Source organism: Meleagris gallopavo, chromosome 1, assembly GCF_000146605.3.
Source record: "Meleagris gallopavo isolate NT-WF06-2002-E0010 breed Aviagen turkey brand Nicholas breeding stock chromosome 1, Turkey_5.1, whole genome shotgun sequence".
Taxonomy (NCBI): domain Eukaryota; kingdom Metazoa; phylum Chordata; class Aves; order Galliformes; family Phasianidae; genus Meleagris; species Meleagris gallopavo.
Genome location: NC_015011.2, coordinates 72,937,890 through 72,965,052, shown reverse-complemented (window position 1 = coordinate 72,965,052; position 27,163 = coordinate 72,937,890). Strand labels below are relative to the sequence as shown.

Here is a 27,163-nt window from a genome sequence, read left to right as displayed (position 1 = left end):
GAAAACTCATTTTTATGGAATTTTATTAGATGATATGTGGTTTTCTTCTATTAAAGTACTGTACTTTAGTTAAAATTTGGTTCATATTACATTATTTGTTCTTTTTACTTGATCTAATGAATAAGATAGTGCCATTGTAAAATTTATTAATATGTTTTTAGATACTTCCTAAGTTTTTTACAGAACAGATAAGGATTATGTAGAAAACGAGACAGATCTTGCAAGTTGTAACACAGAGCAAATCGGCAAATGACAAACACTGAGTGTGGAACATCCAATTTTTGAAAAATGTGTATTTCACAACTGTATTATCTGAAGCATCATAGATCAGTTGGTTTTTATGACATCAACCTCATGTTCTCCATTGCAGGTCAGTTCCTACTAGAGGAATCCCGTCTGATTGAAGCTGCTGAGATGGCAAAGAAGGCAGCTGAACTTGATAATACAGAATTTGATGTTGTTTTCAATGCTGCCCATATGCTCAGGTTAGTGTGTTTAAATCTAACTCGATTTTCTCTTCCAGTTTTGAGGAAAAACTTCTTACAACCTTTGCTTATATAGAGTTTGTTGTTTTTTTTAAAGCCCAGCAACTGTTGTCAATAATTCAATATTGCTGATAAAAAGAATTTGAATGAAACTGTTGCAGGACTTAATACTATCTATTTCTAATTTCCTGAGTGCTTGTAATTTATTACCTTTAAAATTTCTGTTATTCACAAGCAGATCATTCTTTTTGCTTACACAGAAGAACAATTGGTTTATTTTTTGAAGAACATTCTGCAGACTTGTCTTTCATCTGATCTTTAAAGTTTTTAGAATACAAAGCAACTGCTTTGTATTGAATCTGATCTGGATGTAACTAGAAAATACATTTTTTGCTAATATCAACAGGAACACTATGATGGTTTGAAATCTAAATATCCTCAAGGTTCTGCTGACTTGAAGCTATATAAGAGGAATTAATATTATCAGTATACGTGATTCAATATATAATCTTATATTTAATTATGTTCTCTTTCTGAAATTAATAAAATGTTAGACCTTTTCCTTTAAAAGGAATTTTTTTTTTCCTTTTAAAGATGGCAAACCTGGATATTCAGTAACATTGAGCTTCTGCCTGCACATTATCATTAATCTCACATTAATGTAATAGGTATTCTCCATACTTGTTTTTAGGATATTATCTATTGTGTGCTTGACAGGTGTGAGGATACTTAATTTCATTTAGATTATATCTATGCTTAGAAAATATATTAGCACAAAACTTATTTAGGTTATTTCTCTAATGAAGATGCGTTGCTTGGCTGTTTGTAGTTTTATTACTGAAGACAGTAAACAAAAGGAAAAGAAAATGATATTAAAACAGAGGTAGAGTCAGCTTCAGCCGAGTGGCCTGTGTTTCAGAAAGAGGTTTCTATACCAGGATTTTGAAATAAGTGCTTTTTGATCTTGTTGGGTCTGTATACTTGTAGGTTTCAACGAGTATTTTGCTGAGGGATTCTGAACAGCATTCTCTATTTTAAATATTTAAGCAGAATTAAAAACCTGAAAATAGTAACAACAAAGCAATCTCTAAACCAAAACTCTAAAAAAAAACCACCACCACCAAGAAAAAAAGCCCTGATAATTTAGCTTATGTAGAATCCTGTTGTGCCCATTTGAGATGTCTAGTTGGTCTAATTTTTCATTTAAATATGCAGCCTTCTTTGTGGAAGACTGTAATGTCCTCTCAATATGCTCTTGGAGTCTCAGCTGGTGTGGATGATATAGCAAGATTCAGCATGGCAAAGTCAAATTGAGTGCTGCTAAGTATTTTCTTAAAACCACAAGCATTATGATTTCACTCATTTTTGCTGCCCATCTTGTTTTACTGCTATACTTAGCAATTTATTCGATATATTACTTACATAATAGAAAATAGGCAAAGAGATTGTCCATTGGGTCAAAGCAACTACTTTGGGACAAGGCAACTACAATTCCATTATGAGTCTGCAGGACTTCAGAATAACTTGGTTTTAAGAATACTTAGAATGAAGGAGAGCTGAGGTGATTCCAAGTAGAAAGCAGTACCAAAATACAAATTAGTAAGAAGAGAAACAAATACTCAGAGTGGCATGGAGTGAGAAAGCTAGAAACTATGGTACCAATGAATGCCAAGGAGAATCATAAAAGAAAAGCTGAAATGAGTAAATATAACAGTTTCATGTAGGCAAGTAGCTGCTATTGAAGTACCTCAGCTATACAATCTGTTCGGTAAGAATTCTGAGTGGACTGCATGTCTTTGAGGTAGAAAATACATTATAGAAGTTCAGAAGGCATGGAAGAGAACTACCCTAAGAGAGAAGAAGGGATATGCTTTAGAAATGTATTATGGATTAAGAAGCAGAAATTGATGTTGATGTGTGTGATGCAAGGTATCGTGAATGGCTGGGAAGATAACAGCAACTCAGAAATTTTTTAATAAATCCTATTTATTTTTAATTGTCTAAATGTTCTACTCAATGCTACGTTTTTTAGTTAGGAAGATTATCATCTTTCCTTCCTGTTAGAATCCTGTTTCCACCATTACTAGCACCACAAGATTCAAAAACACGTAGGTGCTTATTTAGAATTGCAGATAAATTCTTTATAATTTGGGTTACAGCTGCTTTGGATGAAGGATGATAACAGCATTCCCTAAATTTCGATTTATTTTGTACTCCAGTTATTACCAAATTTTGAATATTTTGAACAAGGGATAGACTTTTTTTCTTCTTTTTCTTTTTTTTTTCCCCATAAATTTGCATAGTAGTCGTCTGTAAAATTCGTTTTCTTGACAAATTTGTTCTTCAAACAGCTTCATTCAAGGGTCATATAGCTGTTGTGGAGGTGATCCTTAATGGAGTAACTGGTCATGTGTTTTACTTCAGTAGTATTAGAATACTACTTATATATAATATATACTTATATATACTTACTTATATATAGAATACTACTTATAGCCTCTATTTGAAGCCTTTCAGCAAAACTAAATACATTTTAATGGAATGTAGTGAAGCATGTATTGGAAATGTATTATGTTGCCTGGAGCTTCGGTGATCAAGTCATGTATTGACAATGCTTAGTTTCAGTTGAAGGTCAGCTTCTGTAAGATCCTTTCCTGTGAACTAGGATGATTGCCTTTAGAATGAGGAATGGGAATGTAGTGAAAGCACCATACTAATTAGAAACAGGAGAAAGTGCTGTGTAATAAATTTCAATTTATGTGCCTTATAGCAAGTACTGAAATTTGAAAGTATGAGGATTTTTTTTTCCAGTAGTTTCAAGTGCTTCCTGTGCCCAGCAGGAGTGATTCAGAAGCATGTTGAATAAATATTTTCAGATATTCAGCTTTTTCTAACCATGACAACCAACCACTACGTTGATGATGCACGTGTAAAGTAATTCAAAACAGTTCACAGGTATCAACTGGGTTCTACTCAGCACACAGTCAGAAAATGTTTTCAGCTTGCATGTGAATTATTAAGAAACTTCAAAGAGTTTATCCATCCTCCCTTTCTCCTCCCAGGACCAATCGCTGTCTGTCAAGATGTGTTGATTGAAAGTAATTGCCTGTCATGTGTAATGTGGCTATGTTTAAAATTTGGGTGGATGGGAATGTAAATCAGAACACAATGTAATCACTGAAACATGTAAAACCCCATATGTAACAAACACTGTAAAATCTCCAGGTATGAGTGCTCTATGACTGATACTCTTTGAAGTGTTCTTGAAATGTGAAGAAAAAGGGGAAAAAAAGAAGAAAAACCTGCCCCAGTCTGTGTTATATTAGTTTTCTGGTTTTTCACTTGTATCATAGAAATGCATCTGTAATCATGTAACACCAACAAATGCCCTGAAGAACTCCTGTCCTAGGACAGGTAACTTGTCATGCAAAAATTACGTGTGTATGTGTGTGTGTGTGTTTTTCCCACCCATGATGCCATGATGGCTTCATTATTGTGATAGAACAATAGCAGAAAGAAAAAAAAAAAAAAGAGGCTTATTTGACAACATACTCTATTTTTCATGTGATTGCATTAAACTGCAAAGTTAGGGAATGAAGATGTAATAGTTTAAGTTATAGGAGAATGTAGATGTTGTCTGTGTGAAAGGAAGAACAGAGGTGAGCTAATAGTACTTCAGGAACGATGAAACTCAGTCCCATGGGTTATGTGTTCTAAGTTAAAAAAACCCTCTTAGTATGAGTAGTTGCCAAAATGAGAACTCTTGTGTAAATTATTTCCCTGAATCGTGGAAACCAATTTTTAAGAAATCATTTTATTCTCTTTTTTCTTTCTTTTAATTGGATAACAGTTCACACAGAAATAAACTGCACTATTGTATAACATATTGCTTAATAATTTGCTGTTAAAGTATGGCTAATTACAAAAATGTGCTAAATATTCATCTGATGAAGACTGGTACATGTGTGTTTCTGCCTCAGATGAGTATTTGGCTTTCTGCAGTTCTCTTCAGTGTGCACTAATACCTTTTCAAAGCTAAGAAGAAAATAAGGCACAAAAATGTTTGTAATGGATATTCTGAAGTGCAATCTAAAAGATTTCTGTATTTCAATTTCATGCATTTGTTACGGTAATATCCTTAAGTAGTGGGAAATGGTTACAGTATTTTTTTTAGGCGTGCTTTTGTATATGGAAAAACAGGTGTAATTATGTTGTTTTTTCTGTCCTGATAGACAAGCCAGTCTTAATGAAGAAGCTGAGAAGTATTATGAATTGGCAGCAGGATTAAGACCTAATGTAAGTACCTTCTTAATGATATCCATTACTTAAACTGATGAATGTTCTACAGTGCAGAACTGTTTGTGCTGAGGAGAGACTTCTTGCTGGTGTTTGATCTCTTGGCCTCATACATATTTTTTTAGTGGTTAATTATAGGGTAGTCAGCTAAAGCTGTTCATTTGTTAGAACAATCACCACACTTTCATTTTATCTTGATGCAGTATTCTAACAACAGGTCATACTTGGCTAACATTTTAAAATACAGATTTAGATTTCTTTGTCTACTTATAAATGTGTTAAGTTTGGGAAGGTCTCCTAATTTCATCTATTTTCTCTAATAAAAAGAAAATGAAAGTCTATTTTGTGATTATTTAAGGGATTTTAAATAATAATTTAAGACTTTTCCTCTTTCTTGAACTTCTAGCAAAATGTTGTTCAACAAGCAATGTTTTTACTGCAGAGGTAGTTCCTCTAAGGTTGAAGTACAAAAGCAAAAAAAATGTTTATTATTGAAGTGGAAATGTGTAAGAATGTGTAGGTGCTCTTTTTTAGAAAACAAAAATAAAAGCTCATTACTTTTTTTACTATATTAGGAACTAAGGGAATAAAATATTTTCATTTTAACACTTCATTGTTATATTCCTTTTCAATTACCTTCATGCATAGGGAAAAAACATCACTCGTGGATATAAGAGGTAGAATTTATTTTTAAAACCTCATGCTTTGTATGTGTAATAAAAGAAATATAGAACACATTCTTGTCATAGAAGTCTATAGCGGTTAATTTGAAAATATGTTAGCAATTTCAGTTAAAAAAAAAAAAAAAAGAAAGTCTTAAAACTACAGAATTTTCAGGTTTAAAAATAACCTTTCACCAAATCCTAAGTTGAATCTTAAGTTGATGATCCATTTCTCTGATACAACTTCTTTATTATTCTCTGTACCAAGATACCTAAATTATTAGTTATTTAGAATTAGATCAGCACCTGGCTCCTGAAAGATAGACAACTAGTGCAGCCTGAAACAATACTCAGATTTACAATTTCTTATATCTGTGTATCTATTTCTTTGCAAATATTGCATATTCTTTAATACCACTAATATCTCTACTATGAAATATTAGCCTTAGCAGCAGTAAGAGTAGCTACAAACTCTTCAGTATTTTACTGCTAGTAAGGGAATTCAGATTCTCATCTGAGCCTTCACGAAACAAATTTAGTGTCAGCATTCTAACTCTGCGGCTGTGTCCCTGTTAGTTGTCACAGTGATGGCCTAGCGCATCCCAGATGCTTCAACTTCAAAACACCCACAATAGCTTTGGGGACTAAACTGCACACATACAGGAAATGAAGCTGTGGTATGGCAAAGTACAGAGACTACCATGTGATACTGACCTCATTCTGGTCCTTGTTTTATTGTAAGTAATTTCCTGAGTTATGACTTTCAGAACTAATTGGTTGGCCATTTCATTGAATTTTTTTTTTCTTTTTTTTTCTTCTTTTTTCCTTGGTCAGAATCTCCATTCTTGCATTTGTCTCCTAAGCAACCTTTTCTCTATTTCAGTGTCTCAAGACTGGGGTGCAACAGTGGACAACTAATATGCCTATGTGTCTTGATCACTTTTTCATTCAGTCAATCCATTTTTGTAGAAATTGTGACTAAGGAAGCTAAAAACAACCTAAAAACAACAACAAAAAAAACCAAACAGCAGTCTTTAGTTACAGGAGAAATGAAAATTCTCTGGAACATGCAAACCATTGTTTTAAGAAAGAAAATATGGATTATATTTTTGTTGTGTTGGTGGTGATTCATTCACCATTGAATTAATTCTGTTAAGATTTAAAGATACTGAAAAGCTGTATTACAATGAGTAATGTATTTGAGAAAAGGTTATAGGTAATAAAGGAACTACTGAAAAGAGCACAGATGAGTTATTATATATGTATTCATTTGAACATCTTTGCTTTTGGTTACTTCATTCTGCAGAATGTAAAAGAATTATAGCACTTCAGTATAGAAGCAATAGCTGAAATTAAGCTTGGACTAAAAAAGAAAAAAGCAAATCTGACTGCAATTATTCTGGATTTAGATCCAAGTGTTCTCAAAATTTTTCATGATTAGCTTGTATTTACATTAGATAAGTATTTATCCTCTTTGAAAGTACTTATCCTCTTTGTATCTAGTCAAATTTTAGAAGAGCAATACTTTCCAGGGAATATAATACTTCTGTGGAGATGGGTAATTTTTTTTTTTTTTAATTCAGTGAAAAGGCAAGCATTTTCAAGATTATTTATTTCCAAGCAGACTTCACAGAGCTGACTTTCCCCTGGAGAGCCAAAGAGGAGAGGTATCTAGGAAGCAGTTCAGAGAAGTCTACTTGTATTTGCTATGAATAATTTCTTACAGGACTCACTTTTCTTCCTTCAACTCTATAGGTAACCTAGAGAAATTATTTTCCCTAGTCCCTGGACCTTTTAAAATATTTTCTGAAAAATGTATACCCACAGTGCGTGTTTACCGCTGTCAAAACAAAATCATTTTAGGGCCTTCTTAATAAAGCACATATGTGTTCATTCTAGCAGTATTGTCTTGGATGGATGTTAATCACATTAGTCTAATTTTAACAAATACAATTGCATGAAAAAATGAAAGTGCGGGCTTCTTGGACAGACAGACATTTCTGCAATAAGTATTCTGAGTGGGAATACTGTTGAGGAAAGTCTGTACTCATAGATGGTTTCTAGGTGCCCTATGTCTTGTAATGTTCATATATCAGAAAATTGTTTTAATGAGTTGTTAGGCACTCTGAAATGTGAGCCTTAAGCTCACTTTGTTGTGGAAAAATCAGTCATCCAGAAACTGTTTTTAGACTATCATTCTTTACAAGAATGTGAGTTATTGATGTAAGCTTCAGGTTTTATTGAACTTTTAAGATATCCTTTGTGTAATGGAACTGCATTTCTAATTTTTTAAGTCCAAACTTGAAGCAACCAATCTTAAAAAATCTGCTCTAGAACCCCCCACATATGGCCAGTGGCTCTTTAGAAAAAAGAGCACTTTGAAGTGTAACCTCAAAAGCATTAAATGAAAGAGAACTCACTAGAGCTTTAAGACTTTGAGCCACCACCTTGAGCTGATTGGCTTAGAAGCATTCCTCAAGGAGTTGCCATGACCTGCAAGTCACTGCCATCCCAACCACATATTAGTGCTGCTTGCAATCTGGAGCTCATGACAGCTTTAAGCCCCATATCATCGACACATTGTCAGAAACAGCTGTTTCCACTCTACCACTTCAAAAGGGTTTGATTAAATGTCTTACTGTAACAACATATATAAAGACACACACATAGAATGAAGGGGAAAGGAGAAATGTACTTATAAGCAAAATAAATAGAATTTCCACTAGATGGTTTAATCATGGTGTGGAGGACTAAACTATTTCTTGACTTGAAGGGTTTATGTAATCAGTTAACACAATATCATATTAAAAAGCAGTTTCTACAAGTGCTTCTTTCGGTTTTGCCCTAGCACTAGAATACAGATTTTGTGTCAAAGTCTCCAGGCTTACACTAAGCTGTCCAACAGCTAAAAGAAGAACACTAGTGATTTTCAGATAATTGAGTATATTTTGATAGCTTTCTTCTAGATAAAATGCTTTTGGTTCCTTGTTATGGTATATATGCTTTATATTCGTGGTAAGGTCTCAAAAAATGAATGTTTCCTACAGCATATACGTTTTTAAAAATAAAGTAGATGTTGGATTTTATGTTGAAACATATGTAACCAAATTCTGCTTTATCATGATTGTTTTCTTAGATGTTTCAGTGTCGAATTTCCCTATGTGACTTCCTCCTAAATGTTTAGTTATTCGCTCTTTTAGCTTGGGTAAATGTGAAAGAGATGACCTTAATACATTTTGCCAGCATTGTTAAAGGTATATCCTGTTTTCACAGGAGAATTTTCATAAAGCTTGTAAGAGCTCCTGCTATGTTAATTCTGCTGCTGATGGAAGATAGATTGTTTACAAGTGATTTTGCAGCTGATCCTCAATTGAGGAAAAACTAGCACAGTTCCACGCTTTGCAAGATCCAGTCTTCTGCTCATACTTCTTCATAGATACTGTAAATCCCCCACCAGTGATGTATTTATTGTTCCTGCAGCTCTTTTGAGAAGATCTAACCGGTGTTATCCATACCCAGCTGGGGTGTCTTGCCCAAAGGACTCAGGAGCATGGTACAGACAAAGCTGACTCAGTCATCTACAGAAACTATGCATATTTCATTTCTATACCACGTATTATTACCTTTAAAGCACAGAAATGCAGAATGACTTAGGTTGGAAGAGACTTAAAGATCACCTAGTTCCGACCCCTCAGCTGTGGACAGGGATGCCTCCCACAAGATCAGATTACTTGAAGCTCCATCTAACCTGGACTTGAAAAATTGCAGAGATGGGGCATCCACAGCTTTTCTGGACAATCTATTCCAGTGTCTTGCAGTGTCTGAGGCACAGACTCAGATGTGAACAATCCAAACCGTTTATTGCGGGTTCAAACATCCCTTGTTTACGTTCATGATTTTTCTCTTGTAACTTTCCCACCTGCCTTTACATGTCAACAAAACATTCCACAAACACTCCTTAACCTTGCATGCAGTGTCATGGGGCTTAAAGCTGTCATGAGCTCCAGATTGTCAGAGTGTCAGAGTCATGAGTCATTCAAAGCCACTCACTCTTCCTCCAGTCAGGGTCATTATCATGCAGCCATCACACAGCTTAACTGACTTTGTTTTTCTCTTCAGTTAGTGTCCTTTGTTCTCATCATTGCTTTCTCATGCTGTTTATCTTGCTCTGCAGCTTCTGCTCTGAATATTCTTTCTTGAATCCCAACAGTGTCTCACCATTGTTGTAGTAAAGAATGTCTTCTTAAAATCTCATCTAAATCTACCATCTTTTATTTTAAAACCATTACCTCCTGTCCTAACAAAACATCCCTGATGAAGAATCCTTTCCCATCTTTCCTGTAGTCCCCCTTTACGTACTTGAAGGATGTTATAAGGTCTCTCTGGCATCTTCTCCTCTCCAGACTAAACAGTCCCAGCACCCTCATCCTTTCTTTACAGGAGAGGTGCTCCAGCCCACTGATCTTTCTTGTGATCTTCCTCTGGACCTGCTCTAACAGGTCTCTGTTTTTCTTATGTTGAAGAACCCAGAGCTGAATGCAGTGCTGGTGACTCCCAAGGTTTATGAAATTTCCAGTTAAGAATCCTCATTCTAAAATGTTCTTTTGTAATTTTACTTGCTTATTCAAAGTTATGACAGTCATATGTTTGTATGTTTATTCCATGGAATAACCACACAGTCCTATTTTTAGGTAGTGTCAGGCACTGACTTGTGTTGCTTTTACAGAAAATACAAAAGTGAGCCATACGGAGCAGGTGTAGCTTCTGCTGGTTGTCTGCCTGCCCTCTGAGCTGCTTCCAGCATCTCCCCTAGTGGCGCTAGTTATCGCTGAGCCTCGCATTGTGTAAACCTTCCTCTCAAGCATAAAAAACATTCTGCCTCAATGACCTAAGTGGCTGTGGATTCCTTCCAGTCCAGCAGCAATCTTGACCTGCTGAAACTGTCTTTGTTTTCTGTTGAAGGTATGAGGAATAAGAAAACTTCCCTCTTCCTGCTCTGTTGCTTTCTGAAGACTGTATCTATTGCTATAGGGCATACAAAACTTTCGGGGACAAAAAAGTATACCATGGCTTCCTAATGAGAAGATGGGTATGACAGATGTGAATTGTACTTCCAGATGGCATGCTGCTAGTATTTTGATTTAAGACAGATATAGGGGTAAGTAGCTTAGCCATGGATTAGCTCCACAGGGAAAAGAGACAGTGAAACACCCTGAGAAAAAAGGACACCACTTTCTGGTTGTTGCCAACTGGTTGGAATGTCTCTTTTGACAGACAGTAGAAGACTGGCCCTGAGGTTTGATATCAAAATAGTTATGAAATATATTGACCTTCCTAGCAGAAGGCTGACCAAGCCTAAAGATGGTCTAGAAGGGGTGAATTCCAGAGAATTAAGAATTACTACATATAATCTGTCCTTCATTTCAGGTAGAAATAGTCTTCAGTGCTTTCACAGCAGTAGTCATGCTCCTCCATATGAGGAGCTCATCAGTACTTGCCCTCTCTCTATGTCTCCTAAGCTAGAAAACTTTTAAAATTTAGTTTAGACTCGGGGCCCACATTTTTTTCTTGTGATGGGAGTTGTGCTTCAGCCATTCCAAGTCCTTATGCTCAGCTCATTCCTGTCTGTGGCTAAGTGGAAGGGATTTGTGTTGCCTATGTCTACCTACTGGGAGAAAATTGTATTTCTTATGAACTAAATAGTTCTGTCTGTAATGACAATTACATTTGCTTATTGACCTCTTAAGTGTTTTAAAGACACTTTTATTTTTTTCCTTGTGCACAGTTTTCAGCTTCAGGACAAGCCCTGCCTATAGGTTGTTTTTCTAAATCTTTAAGTATTTCTACTTTACTTTCCCACATTTAAAAAGAAAAAAAAGAATAGATATGCATTAAAAAAACACACACAGCATTTCCCATCCCTCTGATGTCTGTCGGGGGACAAAGAAAGAACACAGGCTACTGGAGTGGGGATATTTACCTGTAATACTTGAGCGCAATATCAGGATGAGTTGTATAATTTGAAAACCAACTTACTCATCTGTGGAAAACACTGAATTTCCTTTGGGAAATACAAAAGTGTATTTTATAGCCTTATCCCAGAGCAGTCTATATGTGTTTTCTCATGCATGCTAGCAGCTCTGTGAAAACAAAGATTGAATGTGCTTTTCGGTGATTATGCAGTACTTCAGACTGGTTCTGAATATTATGATCCATCTCATTTTAATATACGTGGAAGGAAAGTGAAAATAATGTTATTATAGTTGTCTTCTTCAGTATCATGAGTATTTGGTTATAGGAAGCTCTTTTGTAGTTTTATGATTATGCAAGCAGTTAAATTTGCAAATATCTGAGATCAATTCGTGCATTCCATGTAATGTATGAGACTGGGAATTAGAATGAAAATGCCTTTAACTTGCTTCTTATTTCTCATCAAGAATAACTTGTTCTATGTCTATATAATCAATACATAAGTATTTTGTCTGCATAAGCCTCTAAATGACTGAAAGGAAAATGCATTTGTTTTTTCTGCTTACCTTGTGTAGCAATGTAGACTTATTACTTCTCTGTTTCTCCCATGTGAAAGGTAAATGGGGCTCTGTTGTTCCTGGTTTCTTCAAGTAAAGTTATGTGTTTACATAACTTAGCTATAGCTATGAATTCATCTTAATGCATAGATTTTCAAACAGTTAGCTTACATACTCAGAAACATCCCACAAAGTAAATCAGAATCTCATTCCCATGGTAATTTGGAGTGCTTTTCTTTTCAGTTTTGACTATGAAAATGTTTACAGATTTCCTATAAATATTAGTCCCTCCACAGTCTAATTATTATTATATTTTCTGAATAAGTTATTTTCATGAACTGTAAAATTCATGTACATATTTTTCTTTAACAGGAGAAAGAAGCATTAGAAATAAGCAACTATATATTGACTCCTCTTTTCTAATTTCATTAATCTTTAGATCTTCATTAAATAACCAATGAACCAATGTTCTTCTTACCAAGAACTGTTAATTCACTAATTCCATGCTTAACATTTGAGAGACAAACTGTGATTCAGGCACTGTCCACTTAGAATACAAGTTATATAAAGTTTTCACTTTGTCTAGGGGCAGAGTCTTTTGCTGATTAGACTTGCTGGAAGTCTTTTCTGTATGAAAATAAATAAACAAAAGATCACCCAAACCCAGAATATTTTTCTTTCTGCATTTGTTTTCCACTTTAGGTTTTGTTGCCTGATGTAGTCAAAATCTTAATGTCACTAAACCTGAAAAAAAGTAGATGATGTTTTCACACAAAAAAAATGCTTGTTCATTATTAGTTCAGTATCGTTTTCCAAATATCATTGAAATGTTAAGGTATAGACTCTTTTTAGTTTCCAGGCACCTACCTAGATACTTTAGGATATATGTGACTCCCATTTTCAGTCAACATAAATACATTGCCTGCAAATTCTCAGTTGAATGTATAGAGTTCTGATCAGGTATTCAACTCAAAGAAAAAAATGATCATGTGTCTAGACTTTTATAGGACCTATTCTTTGCTTCACAGTCATGCCTTATTCATGTCATTGCTTCCGGGCAGTATGTACGTTTGTGAACAACTATTTTCAAAGAAGAAGTACAGAAAATTTCATAAAAAATCTCTATTTGGCCCAGGAAAATTCCTCTTCACTTAGTGCAGCTCAGGCAAGCCAAAAGTTGGGCACCCATGATATTAAAAAAAGGAACCATTGTACTTTGAGGTGGTGGGAGGCAGTAGTTTGTGAAGATATAGTCTCTTTGCTCAAATTTTCTAAGTTAATACATTATGGATAGACCTGTACACTTCACTATGATTCACTGGCTCATAGTAATATAGCAGGGGGTACTGTGCCACTGAATGAATTCCTGGAGAAAGCAAGATTGGCTTTGCGGTGTAAATGTAGCTGTCAGTGTCAATCAAAAGGAAAATGCTATGAAATATAGAATTTGCAGCAGTAGATTTGCATTTCAGAAATTAAACCATCTGCTTGAACTCAATTAAAAGAGAATCCAGCAAGGTTTTTCCTAATAGAGTATTCTAGATGTGCTGATTCTGGAAACAATTTATTATGCAATTAGAACAAGGAAGTTTTTTTTAAGCTCATTCAATAAAATCAGCAGTACTACTTTCTCAGTAGGATGTTTTACAATCAGTAAATTCATAATTGTCCTTGTCTGTAGTTCTAATTTATTTTACTTTAGGAGTGAGTTGTTGGAATGTTTTATTTGATGTAAGTTTTGGAGAATTCATGTTTCTGTTTCATGAGATGGTATTGATGCAACTGTTTTTGTTCCCCCATTCCTCCTATTGTATACACAAGAGATTGTCTGGAGAAAAAAATGCTCTTCAATGCAACTGTTTTAGGTCTGAGATTTCCCAGTTTTGTGTGTTTACAGACTGTCAGGAAGAAGGCAGTGGACAGGGGATTGTGGGTGGCTGAAGTCATTTTCTTGTAATTTGTTTTTAGAAGTAAATTCAGTACCAGCCTTAATTTATTTCTGCCTGGGAAAGTTAGAGTGTAGAGGTCAGAAGCATGCTAATGAGAAGAAGCAGTGGGGAGAGAATGGGTAGCTTTTCATTTCCTCCAAAGAACAGCCTTTTTTTTTTTGCGACATTCTGTACCAGTGTATATTGATCAATGCTGTATTTATATGCTTCTGTTCACCATAGTTAATTTTACTGGAGAGCAAATACACATTCAGGTGTACCTTTCATTTTGAAGTGTGTCTTTCACATAACAAACTGCTATGTTATGAAGCTGAGGAAGTCTTACTTGATTTCTAAGGTGTTCCAGTAATAATTGTCTTCCTCTAACAGTACATAGCTTTAATCTGACATTATGGCTTGTAACTGTGCCAGTTGCCCAAGCTGCTTTAAACTCAATGAAAAAAATTGCAGACTGGAAATCTTGTCCAATGTAATAACAACAGGAAAAAAAGAAAATATACAATAAAAATTTAAATTCCAGATGAAATTTTGCTGTCTGCCTCTTACATACTCTGGATGAATGACTGATGTATTCATGGTAGTTAATTGGTGGACGATTTCTGTAACTCAGCGGTTCTGTACTGTATTTCTTTTCATTCTGATTCCATTTACATACTTAAAATTATCAAACTTATTTTTATGGTATATGAAAGATCAGTGTTTCTTCATTAATTCTGTTTGAAAACTTATATTCTAAAGTTACATTGATTTTCTTGTTAATTAATTCCCAAATTTGATATTTTTACCATAACAGAAGAAGTAGATACTTTCTGATGTCTTTACTTTATTGTCCACTTCAGTCAGCAGAGAGCTCTCTGGGGCAAGCAAGCATGTAGTTTCAATGAATAATTTTTGACACTAAATTTCAGAGGCTGGAACTGAACTATGATTTTCCTTAACAAGTGTAAGTTGTCCTCCCATGCCTTAAGAAATAATAATTAAACTTTTTTTTGTTTTTAAGGCAAATATTAATTATTGTGTCCATTTCTTAAAAATACAGTTGGTAAAATGCAGAAACCTGTTGTTCACTAAACAGCAGTTATTGGCATATACATTATTAAGTGCAGACTTCCAGAGTAGCGTATGTAAGTCTAACACTGAACACTTGCTGTAATTGATATTAATTACTTAGAAAGCACTGTAAATGTACATGTCATCGATCAGTTGTAGTAAATAAGGCTGCTTTAGCAGTAAGTAGCTTTATTTTTTACAAGTCAAGATCTTGTAAAAGCATAGCAAGTGATTAGTGTCCAGTGGCCTCACTATTAGCAATGAAAAGACTGTATTTTAGGAACTACAGCATTAAAATCTTTAAGCTGTAAGAATCAAAATTAAATCCTTGCACTTACCCTGTAAATTAATAATTTTAATATGTACTGTGGATTCAGTTGCTAAACACTATATAGGGAACACCTGCAGATTACTGGCTGCCAAAAAGTAAGGCTTGAATTCATATGAACGTACTATGTATGGAGTACTGTAATTCAGGATTTTGAAAGAAGCCAATAGTGTGTATCTCTTTTTTCAACAGCTCTCATATTCCTGTGGGTAAAACTGAAGTCAAGACAGAGGGTGGGCCAAACCTGTTTGCTCTGTGCAATAGGCATGAAACTGATATGAAACTGATAGGAGCCAGATGAAGGACAAAGGGAAAAAAAAATGATTTGCAGTCTTGTTCTTCATGAATAAGATTTTTTCAGCCTTTGCAGTTCTGTCAACTGTCTAATGAAGACATCGTTGAAGAGTTTTGTTGTTTATTTTGAAAGTTTGGGAGTTCATTCGTAAAATTGCCTTGGTAACATTTCTATTTGCTGACGTTACATTATTTGACCAATTTGAAAATACCTTTCGAACACTACTGATAAATTGTTGTTATGGAAATTGTCTCACTTACTTCAATAGACTTCAATTGTACTTTTCCAGCAATTAAATTACTACCAGTTGAGGAAAAATGTTTTACTCTGTTGTCTAGGGAAAGTTAGTTAAAAGAAACTAACTGTGAAGGAGTAGAATGAAGGTTTAACTTCATCCTAAAATGTGTTGCAATGCCTGACCTATGTTGTTTTTCTGTTCCTTTTTTTCCTGCTTCTTAATGCTCTAATATCATACTTCTTTTTTTTTTTTTTTTCCTGTGGACTTCTTAATAGTGAATGTGCATGATGTAAGACTTCTCATTTTTCATGCTTAGAGCAAGTTTATCAAGTTGGATAATGGTTTACACTGTGTAAACTGTGAAAATCTGAATGCTTTACCTTACGACTGCAAATACCTAAATAGTTTTGGAAAACATACAGCAATATCAATGTTAATCAAGTTCTTTAGTGTTTAATTCACCAGACTGCATTTGTCAGCTAAAGATGCAAAGCCTTGTTTGACACTTAACATTTGACTTTGAGTCAAAATACTGAAAATCTTGTGAGATTGAGATTACTTTAATTAGAACCAAACTAGACCTTAATTAAGTTAAGGGGAATTTACCTCAATTCCAGGGAAGGTTGCTTAACAGATCATCTTGAGTGAGATCACATGACATTTACAGGACAACTAGTGAATGAGGCCCAGCCAGCTTGGGTTCACAAAAGGCAGGTCCTGCTTGACAAACCTGATCTCCTTCTATGATCTAATGATGACCTGCTTGGTGGGTGATGGAAAGGCTGTTGACGTAGTCTACCTAGACTTCAGCAAAGCCTTTACACTGTATCCCACAGTATTCTCCTGGAAAAGCCGGTAGTCTGTGGCTTGGACAGGTAAATTCTTTGCTGGGTAAAGAAATGGCTGAAGGGCTGGGCCCTGAGAGTGGTCATGGAAGGAATTAAACCCAGTTGGTGTCCATTCATGAGTGATGTTCCCCAGGGATCGGTACTGGGGACTGTCTTGTTTAATATCTTCATTGATGACCTGGATGAGAGTTTTGAGTGCACCCTCAGTAAGTTTGCAGATGACACCAAGCTGGGAGGAAGTGTCACTCTATCCTGAAGGTACAGAGCTGGACAGGCTGGATAACTGAGCTGAATGCAATGGGATAATGTTCAACAAGACCAAGTGCTGGGTCCTGCACTTTGGCTACAACAGCACCAGACAATGCTACAGGCTTGGGACAGAGTGGCTGGAAGACTGCGTGGAAGAAATGAACCTGGGGGTTAGTTGATGCTCAGCTGAACAGGAGCCAGCCGTATGCCCAGTTGGCCAATGGCATCCTGGCTTGTGTAAGAAATAGTGTAGCCAGCAGGAGCAGGGAGGTGATCGTCTCACTTCACTCGCAGTGATGAGTAACTCGAGGCACACCTCGAGTACTGTGTTCTGCTTTGGGCCCGTCACCATAAGAAAGTAATCAAGGCTTGGGAGCATTTCAGAGAAGGGCAACAAAGCTGATGAGGAGTCTGGAGAATAAGTCTCATGTGAAGCCACTAAGGAAACTGAAATTGTTCAGTCTGGAGGAGGCTCAGGGGAGCCTTTATAGCTCTCTACAATTAACTGAAAGAAGCTTGTGGTGAGTAGAGGTCAGTCTCTTCTCTTGCATGACTAGCAATAGGACTAGAAGGAATGGACTCAAATTGCTCCAGGAGAGATTTGGGTTGGATATTAGGAAAAAATTCTTCTCCAAAGGACTGATCAGGCTCTGGAACATACTGCCTTGGGAGGTGGATGAGTCACTGTCCTTCAAAGTGTTGAAGAAACGTTAAGATGTTTTAATAAGGGACATGGTTTAGTGGGAAGTACTGGTTGTAGATGGACAGCTGGTCTGAATGATCTTGGAGATGTTTTCTAAACTTAATGATTCTGTGATTCAATTATCTGTCTTCAGGCAGGAACGTAAAGCCATCTTTTTTTCTTGTTTTCAAGGCTTAGAGGGAAAGTACATGAAAACTAACATTCAATTTTATTCAAGAACACCTTTTTTATTGTTTAAATATGATATATTTCTGTTACTGAAAGTTTTTGAGCTCTTTGTTTGTCAGTATGGTAGTACAGATGACATTTCTGTTCAGCAAGTTTCTCGCTGAAAATGCAGAATTTCTTATTAGCACATAGGGTTCTCGTTAAATAAGGTAAGGGAGTTGTCGAATGTTTTGTGCTATAATCATAGCTATGCATTAAAGTTATCAAATTGCAGGCATCAGAGAGCATTTGAATTTTGATAAACAAAAATTAAGTCATTTGAAGGTTCTTTTTAATAAAATCCTGAATTGCTGGGAAAATTGAGTAAGATTATCATACCCTATACTGATGAAAACTTCTGAGCTAGAGAGCTACAAAGTTTAATTAAAAACACTTTGAGGCCTGGAAAATGTTTGTTTATTTTTTTAATACAGTCATAATACTAAATGCTTATCACATATGTTCCTATTTAGCTTTTATTATGGTAATACAAGTATGTTATCTAAAAATTTCCATCAAGGTTTCTATATAAACCAAGAATGATTACAATGAGTTTTGTGTTTTTTTTTAATCAAATAAATCAAAACAACTGATGCATGGCCATTGATGAAAAAATCTAGATATACAGAAATTACAAATCTAAGTACATTTTTGTAGGACTTTTAAAGCTGCTGTGATTATCTGCAGCCTTTACTGTCTGTAACATATGCTTTTGTTAACTTACCGATACATAAATCCTCTGAATTTACATAAAGGACAGTAGTAGGTAGCTTTTCAGCAGCAAGATACAGCATATCAATATATGGTTGTTTGGTTTTGGATAACTGTGTTTTAAAAACTCTTTCTCTAAATGTTAACGTGGAAAAAAAAAATAATAATAAATTCCCCATTTGCTGGACAACACTGATTCTAAAACACTCCATATTGATGTGATAATTTGAGAAACAAAACAGACTGCTTCTCATGCCAAGTCCAGTGCTCATTCTCATTTCTCAACCCATAATGATACTGATCCTGGGTTAGGGTATGGGGGGAAGGTGTCCCTTCCTTCATTTTTTCAGTTTCTGGTTTCAGCTGTAAGTATCTTGTAGCTTTTGATTTTAGACAGGAAAGTTTCCAGTATTCAAAAGCACACAAGGTTAGATCCATAAAAACATGCTCTCTTTGCACGAGAGAGGTGAAAGTGCCATCTGCTTTGAATGTCATGATAAAAATGTCTAAATGTAAAAGTAAGTAAATAATTACACAACAAACCAACAACCAGCCAACAAACAAACAAACAAACAAACAAAAACAACAACCAAAGCCACGTGACCTAACATTTATGTAGGTGGTAATAGTTGGTAATATGACCAGATGTTTGTCTTTACTTCTGCCTTTATCCTAACCTGAGACTAGTACATAAGCAGCATTCCACAGAAGTGGTATTTTTCTTACCTACTTTCCTACTTTCATTTTTTGTCTGTTTTGATATATATATATAGAGAGAGAGAGAAGAGATGTTCATCTTTTGCTCTGCAGATTAACAGTTTGTAAGGCTGGTGATTTAAATATGACTAGAACACTAAATAAAGACTATTTCTTTAATGGAGCATAAGTAACTGAAGCTATTTTCTATCGGAATTAACACTGTAGTACTCTCAAACATTCTAACTAAATCCAAGGATCCACTCTTCTCTAAAGCCCAGGTTTGTTGTTGCTTAGATTTATATAGCAATGTTATCAGCCTCACATAATTAGATTGGGACATGGGTTCCCTTTACAGCAGAGGTGTTTAGGTACTTACCTGACTAATGACACCGTGGAAACTGTGCTCTTCAGAACATTTGCTCAAAATAGTAGTTGCGAGGAGAATGTTTTTCCTCTCCATTTCCTATCTTCACTGTTTAAGCTGAAGGCAGTTGTCAACACAAAAACTTACTTGCAGTAGTCATTCACAGGCAGACTTGCGATTAAATACGTACTTAACTACCATAAAGGAGTTGCAAAGCATTCTTCCATTTTAAGGAGTTTGCAAAGATGCTGATGTTTTATTTTGCAGAAGAACTGAATACTTTGCAGTCTGGCTGATGACACAGGAAATCCCTCTCAGCTGTGAATTTTATGCTTTTTTATTCTCTCTGATCCATAATGTTTTGACATACATCCTATCATCTTTTCCAGAATGCCTATTCCACTAAGTTATCAGTTCCTAGACAATTTACTGTTGCCATCTTAAACGATTGTCTGGTGATAGTTGCTTTAGTGAGGATTCATGTGCTGATTGGAAGAAAATACCAGTTGCAGTATATGCAAACTCCACTTCTTAAGAGATTCAGCAGCCTTACAGCATAGAGAACCAGGTAAAAAACATGAGTATCTGGAAGCAGTAATTGTTACTTGGCTTATCTGGCAACACATTGATTACCTGTGAAAAGGTCTGCTTCCGTGTATCAGTCTCTTTGCTAAACTAGTATTAGCAGAACAACACTGGAGATTAAAATCCACTTGGCAGCCACCATCTCTGTGGATATCTCTTTCTTGTCCTTCTTTCCCTCACATACTTTAAGGTTGTATGCTTACATCGCGGACAACCCCTAGGTCATGGTTTCAGTCAGATGTTTTGAGGTCTGTCAAAAGTAAGTGCCATGCCCTGAAATTATTCTATAGTTCACAGTTATCTTTAGCAATAAAAAAGGAGGTGATGACATTTTGATTGCATTCAGATTCGCTTCAGAAAATACTATACTGTGCTACAGCATTAACACCAATAATAAAAATTCAAGTAAAAATTCTTGCTATGACAGTAGGAAGATAAATAAAGCATTATGATTATTGATGAGGCAGTCCACCATGCTTTGCTTTCATCCTTTATGAAGCATACTACTTCATTACTTTTTGTATCGCCCATGTCTCTTCAATTATTAAAGAGAAATATTTTATTTCATCATTTTTTACACCGAAGCGATGTGATGAACTACTCAAATGTGACATTTACTGTCTTTTTCTAAGTACTTAAAAGAACAAGGATCCTTAATTGCACTGTTAAAACAAAACAGTTAACCTTTGTGTTTTTGATAAGTTTGCCATGCTGATTACAGAATTCATTAAACAGTCCTGGGTTTGTTTTGAAACATCTACATGATTATGCACTGCAGTAATTCATTAAGAGCGAGAGAAATGTTGGCAACATCTTTTCAATGACCTTTGAAAATTGCTAAGTGTGAACTAGCTTGCAGTTGCAATTCTAGTGGAGTATAAACTGGCATGACTTTCATTAGAAGTACTCCAGCAGCAACCAAATGTATTTCCATCTCAGAGTCTGTCACTCTGACCTCGTAGTGTCAAGCAATTAATATCATCTGTAAGATCAACTTTGGGGAAAAGATATTCCAATTTCATTGGTTACTTTTGGGCTGTTTTTGGATATAGCTATTTGCCTTTTAAATAGGTTGTTTGTATTTCTTTGTTTCTCTCTATATAACTCCTTAGGTTTATGTAACAATAAAATTATCTTCTTCCATTTGGGACTTTTCTTCTAATATTTTTTATACATGGAGCCTGAGATGAACAAGATATCACTATACCTACTGTGTTGCTAATATTCATTATGTTGGTGGTTCCATTACTGTACTTGGTTACATTAAGATAATCCTGAAGTACTACATAGAATTATTTTGATTTAGTTAGGGATTCCACAGTGCATTTTATAGAACAGTTTAATTCATGTTAAAAAAAATTTCATGCCCCTAGGCTCTCCTTTTATTTTGGTGGTGTGGAGAAAGTTTGAAAGAATTGTCATCAATGTGAACCAAAACCACCTCAGGCAACTAAGTGCATGCCTTTTGTTATTTTGTTATTCATTAATTGCTCTATTATTTCTTTCCCTTCAGCCCCTGACTCTACCCCCCCCAAAAACCCACTAAGCAAAGCAGCATACCACAATAAAAATGCTAATAAAGGAAATCATTCCCAATAGAACATAAAAGTCAGCATTTATAACCACGATAGAAATGCCAGTCAGCTTTTTGATGTAAAGCATCTGTCTCCAAAAGGAAATGAAGGAAGGACTGTTTCTCCTTTCAAGTCTCTGAAGTAGTAGGTGGTGTCATTTGCTATACAGTGCTACAAGTCTCTTGTTATTGCACTGGTAGCTGCCGACTGTCTTTGTTAACATACTGGAAAGTTTTATCAGCTGTGTCTAATAAAAAAAAAATATATGTGAAGAAAAACTATAGCAAATGTATCTTTTTCTCTTTCCTCAGACCATCATATATAGCTGTCAGGGAGTGATGACACTGATCTTTCATGTTCTTGTAAAAGAACGTGATTCTTGTGACTCTGACAATAAACTGTAGATATTGGATTGACAGATGCTCTAAAAGATCAGAGAACAGTCTTTCAGCTATCCTGTGCACATCCTCACCTGAAGCATGAAGGAGATCATGTGAGCTTTTATCACTATCTACTTGCATGGATACATTTTCACAGAATATTAATGGCCTGAAATTTGCTGGGCCTCTGGGAATTCAGAGGTGATACATAGAAGCTAAAAAACTTTGTATTCAATTAAAAGGCATGTAGTTCATTCTTCTAGATATTTTTGTTGCTTGCCCTGGTAAGATGATAAGTACGTGGCAAGAGAATTTTCTTATGTAGGTGTACAATCATATATATGACTATATTTAGAATACTTGATTAGTACCATACACATACCATGTCTTCAGTGTTGTGTAAAGGAAATTGAGACAAATTCTGGAAACCATATGAGAAAACTGTTTTACTTCTGAGTAACTTTGTGAATGTTACAGAATTAGAAATGGACACTTTAAAAGTATGTCTTATTTAATATGAGTTATTCTAGGTATATGTTCTGTTAATTCTTATCTGTTGTAAGCTTTGTCTATCATCTACATCTGCACCAAATTATACTTTGAGAATAAAGACAGTTCTATGTCAGTAATGGAGGTCTTGAAAGAAGCTATTTGATTCACAAGCTCTAATCAGAAAAACAAGTAGCACAGTTAGAGAGTATGGACCATCCTACTTACAATAAATACAGAAAATTATCTCAAACATTATCTCCAGTCTAAAATTAAATGAATAAATAAAATAAATGGATATTTAGACAGCCATCCATTTGCAGTGAAGGTATTTGCATATGATTCTTCACTTCAGTCAGCACTTAGAACTTCTATAATTAAGAAGTATGTTACTTCTTTGTAAAATAGTATATAATGCTGACACTGTGAAGGGGAAACTGATAATGTGGCTTCTAATATATGTTTTCTCTAGCAAAGGCTAACATTTCAAGGTCTTAGTTTTCCTTCTCTGTATGGCATGTGACTGAAGAAAAAGATCTGGAGAGTAATAAGTACTTTGTAAAATTCAGCTGGGGATTTGAGGGGGTTGTTTTGGTTTCTTTTGTTGTTGTTGTTGGATTTTGTGTGTGTGTGTATGTGGGGTTTTTTGTTTGTTTGTTGTTTTGTTTGTTTGTTTGTTTAAAGTGGAAACAAACATCTGAGTTGGAGTGAGGGGAATTAATCTATCAGAGTTAACCAAGAAAAATTAAATCTAAAAATAATATCTTCAGATGTTTATACAGGGAGAGTTAAACTTATTTTGTTTTGCTCAATTTTGGAACTCTGGAAGCCAGTTGTTCTGAAAACTTGATGCATTGTTGTCCTTGTCAGTTTTTATGATGTGTATCTTAATAGAAAAAAAGAAGTAGGAAGAAAGGTGAGAAAATATGACATATTTGTTGGATATAAAAATCAAGTATTTTCTGAGCAGGATTTCCACTGCAAAATTTAAGTTTTGGACATAAGATTTATTTATTTATGAAGCCTGAATCACAAGGATAAGATTAATGAGTTTAATTTGGTAGTGAATAGGTTTGGAATGTAGGTAAGTCATCTTCATCCAGTTGACTTCCTGGTCTGGGAGATCATCCCTAGTGCGTATTTTACTGACCTTCTGCCTACCATATTTTCCTGAAGTCATTGTCTCTGAAGGACTTTTAGAGCATTTTGCATCCCCACCCATAATACTCTCTAGCTGAGTTTCCATGTGCCATCAAATCTTGAGTCCTGGTGAGTGATATCTAAACATATTTAATTATCATGAAGGGCTTTTTATTTCATAGTGGAGTAATCTTGGGATTAAAAAATGAAAACAAGAAATATTTTCTTTTAGCTGAAGATGGAATTTGTAACAGTGTAGTTTCATGGATTTGTTGTAAGCTTTTCACGTTTGTTATTAAAATAATGTTTCCACCAATATAAATTTTGTTCAGTCATTCATTAAGAAATAAATGCCACAGCCTTAATCTAAATGGATATTTTAGAACTCCTGAACATCCTTATAATCTGAGAACAGATTGTCTTTTCTACTAGTTATAATTAAGACAGAGAAAAAAGGAATGAGTTCCAATGTGTTAACTATTCCCACTAATTATAAATTCTTTATTGGCAATGGGTTGAATCAAAATTAAATTCCTGTATTTAATCCATTCTTGGACTATTTTAATTTTCTCTTGGAAACTGTGCTATGCCGACATTACCACATGAAAAGCTTGATGAGGTCTGTGTTTTCTCATTAAAGGGAGAAGTCTATGTCTGTAGACACCAGAACTTGCTCTGTTTTAAGCACAAAGTATGCAACAGCTGTTCAGAAACCTTTTCTTGTTATCTCTATTTGCTTAAATTGCTAAACTACTTCCATGAAAAGTCTGCAAACATAAGGTAATGGTTTGTTTCAGTGGAAGAAGATTGTCTGAAAAGAAAAACTGAAAATATTCTTAATATTTCTTCTTCCTATTTTCTTTTTTGTACCAGTATCCAGCTGCCTTAATGAATCTCGGAGCCATTCTCCATCTGAATGGTAAACTGAAAGAGGCTGAAGAAAACTACCTCCTTGCTCTTCAACTTAAACCTGATGATGTCATCACTCAGTCCAATCTTCGCAAATTGTGGAACATCATGGAGAAACAAGGTTTAAAGACATCCAAGACATGATGTGGAAAACTCTAAGCTTTTTTCTTAAATTGGTTTATAACTAGAATTTTCATATGGTTGTCTGAACAGCGAACTCATCAGACTTGGCTGCAAGGATCGGAAGTCTTGATTGCTGCTAGGAGAAGCTATTCTGCTTTTTGCCTTTTTTGTTGTTACTATTAGATTAAAAAAAAGAAAAACAAAACAAACAAACAAAAAAACAGAAAGGGAGATGGAAATATTCATGAAGGACTTCAATGTTAGCCTACAAAAAGATTTAGAATCACAGAACTTGAAAGAGGGTGTCCTGGCATATTTGAAAAATCATTGCAAACTCCGTATTGCTCACTTCTGTGAAACGTATACTGTCCTAGAAACACTAATGGAAATTTGTGCAGTATACACTAAATCATATGGGAGTAAAAGTGGGTAATAATAACTCATTAAAATACTGTAACTCATTAAAATGTATACTAAATCTGGCGTGTTTGCAGTTTGTCTTAATGCTGCTGTATCTCACTTTAAAGACCACTTGTTTACCAATTCACAGCTTATAAGGCCAATTTTTATTTTTCTAAAACCTATTGTTTGTGTTTAGATGGTAGCATTCAAATTTTTTTTTACTGCAAATATGCATATTATTTCAACTTATTTTAAGTTTTGTTGCAAAATACATGGTGAAATGGCTGTGGGCTTGACAGAATGAGCAAGAAATTGCCAAATCCTACATCACACATGTATGCAGAATCTAAAAAAAAGAAAAAGACGTGATGTCGCAGTACAAGTGAGACTGATGTTTGCCCTGGTATCAAGTGAATGTGGTCAGAATGTCATCTTAAGAAAAAAAAGACTGACTGGATTCTGCATCCAGTATTTTTGCAATAACTCATCCAAGTGAGATTTGAAAATATTAGTTTGTGCATATTCTACACAGGCTTCATGAGCAACTCAGTGAGAAGGGAATGTTACACATTGGTGGGGCTAGAAAATAGCTCAAGGGAATGGATTAGATTATATCCAAAACATCATAGATAAAGATAAATGTGTAACTGGTTGCCAGTTACTTTTCGTAGTGACAATGTTTTAAAAACATATTACCTATTCAGATTCTAACCAAATATTAGAATTCTGTTTGTATTCTGACATGTACTAGCAGCAGAGCTGTCAAATATCTAAGTATGCGTCTGATGAGGTTCTGCTTATTCCTGATTCAGAACGATTTGACCTAATTACTGTTTTATTCTTCAGTTTATAAATGTACGAATAACTTAAAATTGCAGTGTATTGAAGATTCAGTCCTTTTTTTCCAGGCCGTTTGTTAACTTCTCTCTTTCTTTGGAATAAGTATTATTGCTTTTATGGAAATGTACTATTTCATTTAATGACCTGTTGATATCTGCTTCAATGTTCATTTCATAATGGTAGACGTAATGTTAAAGTGGTAGAGCACCTTGAACTGAAGCTTTTTCAGGATCTTCTGTTAAAACCTCATTATTACTGAGGAAATTTTGTTGTTCTTTGTTCGGTTTTTTCTTCCTAACTGTTAAGCACCATTCCAACAAAACAATAGAGAAGAATACTTTGCTGTATTTATTTATTTATTACTCGACTACAGCAATGTTACCTGCTATTAACACAATAGTCTTTTAGTTTTTGTGGGTTTTTTTTGTTTGTTTTTTGTTTTGTTTTTAATTTGGCTTTCCTGGCATTTTTTGTGTGGTTAGTGTATTTACCTTATTGGGAAAGAGGACACTTTTCTCTACCATCTCAATCATTCTCCCATTATATTTGGATTTTAAATATGTACTGAAACAGATTGAGGAATAGCTGTTTCAGTCACTATAGTAAAAATGCAGTAGTATGTGTTTTCTTTTCTTTTCACTTGCTCACTAAAGTATCATATTGCTATGCTCACAAGTGGCCTACCATAAGGGCCAGAGGGGCAAGGTTGTTTAGTTTTGTCGAATGTATCAAGTTTTTCTCAAATAATGTTATGGCTGGAAAAGCAAAATGGAAGGGTCAAAAGTTGAATTTGTACTTTATCGTTGAAACCAGTGGTAGAACACAATAGTAGCTTGAACTTATTTTCCTGCTTTACTGACTTTCTGGAAAATGTATAGAACTCAGTATAAAACTGTACTCAACATCCATCAAACTCTGATGGCTTCTTGGTCTTAACCATTCACTATGTTATATGTTTCCTTCAACTTGTACTCATTCCTGTTTATTAACTTTTTTTCATTGCACAAAATAGGGAAGGGGGGAGCACTCGTATGATGCAGTGTCATGCTTGCATTGATAACTCTTATTTGTTTCCTTAAGAAAAAAAAAAAGAAAAAAAAAGAGAAAAAA

The 27,163-nt window shown here is 34.9% G+C and overlaps 1 protein-coding gene across 1 annotated transcript; it reads left to right on the top strand.

Moving 5' to 3' along the window:
- Positions 1–273: 273 nt before the first annotated feature.
- Positions 274–27,163, top strand: LOC104912700 (protein O-mannosyl-transferase TMTC2-like). The gene is made up of 3 exons (XM_031555497.1): positions 274–485; positions 4,718–4,781; positions 24,653–27,163. The coding sequence occupies exons 1-3, from the start codon at positions 289–291 to the stop codon at positions 24,830–24,832; spliced, it is 441 nt and encodes a 146-aa protein (XP_031411357.1). The 5' UTR covers positions 274–288; the 3' UTR covers positions 24,833–27,163.

What these genes read in the sequence shown, in the direction of transcription:
- LOC104912700 (XM_031555497.1), top strand. Translation starts at nt 289, where the DNA reads ATGTGTATTTCACAACTGTATTATCTGAAGCATCATAGATCAGTTGGT. An exon ending in AATGCTGCCCATATGCTCAG is followed by an intron (nt 486 to 4,717) that starts GTTAGTGTGTTT and finishes CTGTCCTGATAG; the next exon opens with ACAAGCCAGTCTTAATGAAG. An exon ending in CAGCAGGATTAAGACCTAAT is followed by an intron (nt 4,782 to 24,652) that starts GTAAGTACCTTC and finishes TTTTTGTACCAG; the next exon opens with TATCCAGCTGCCTTAATGAA.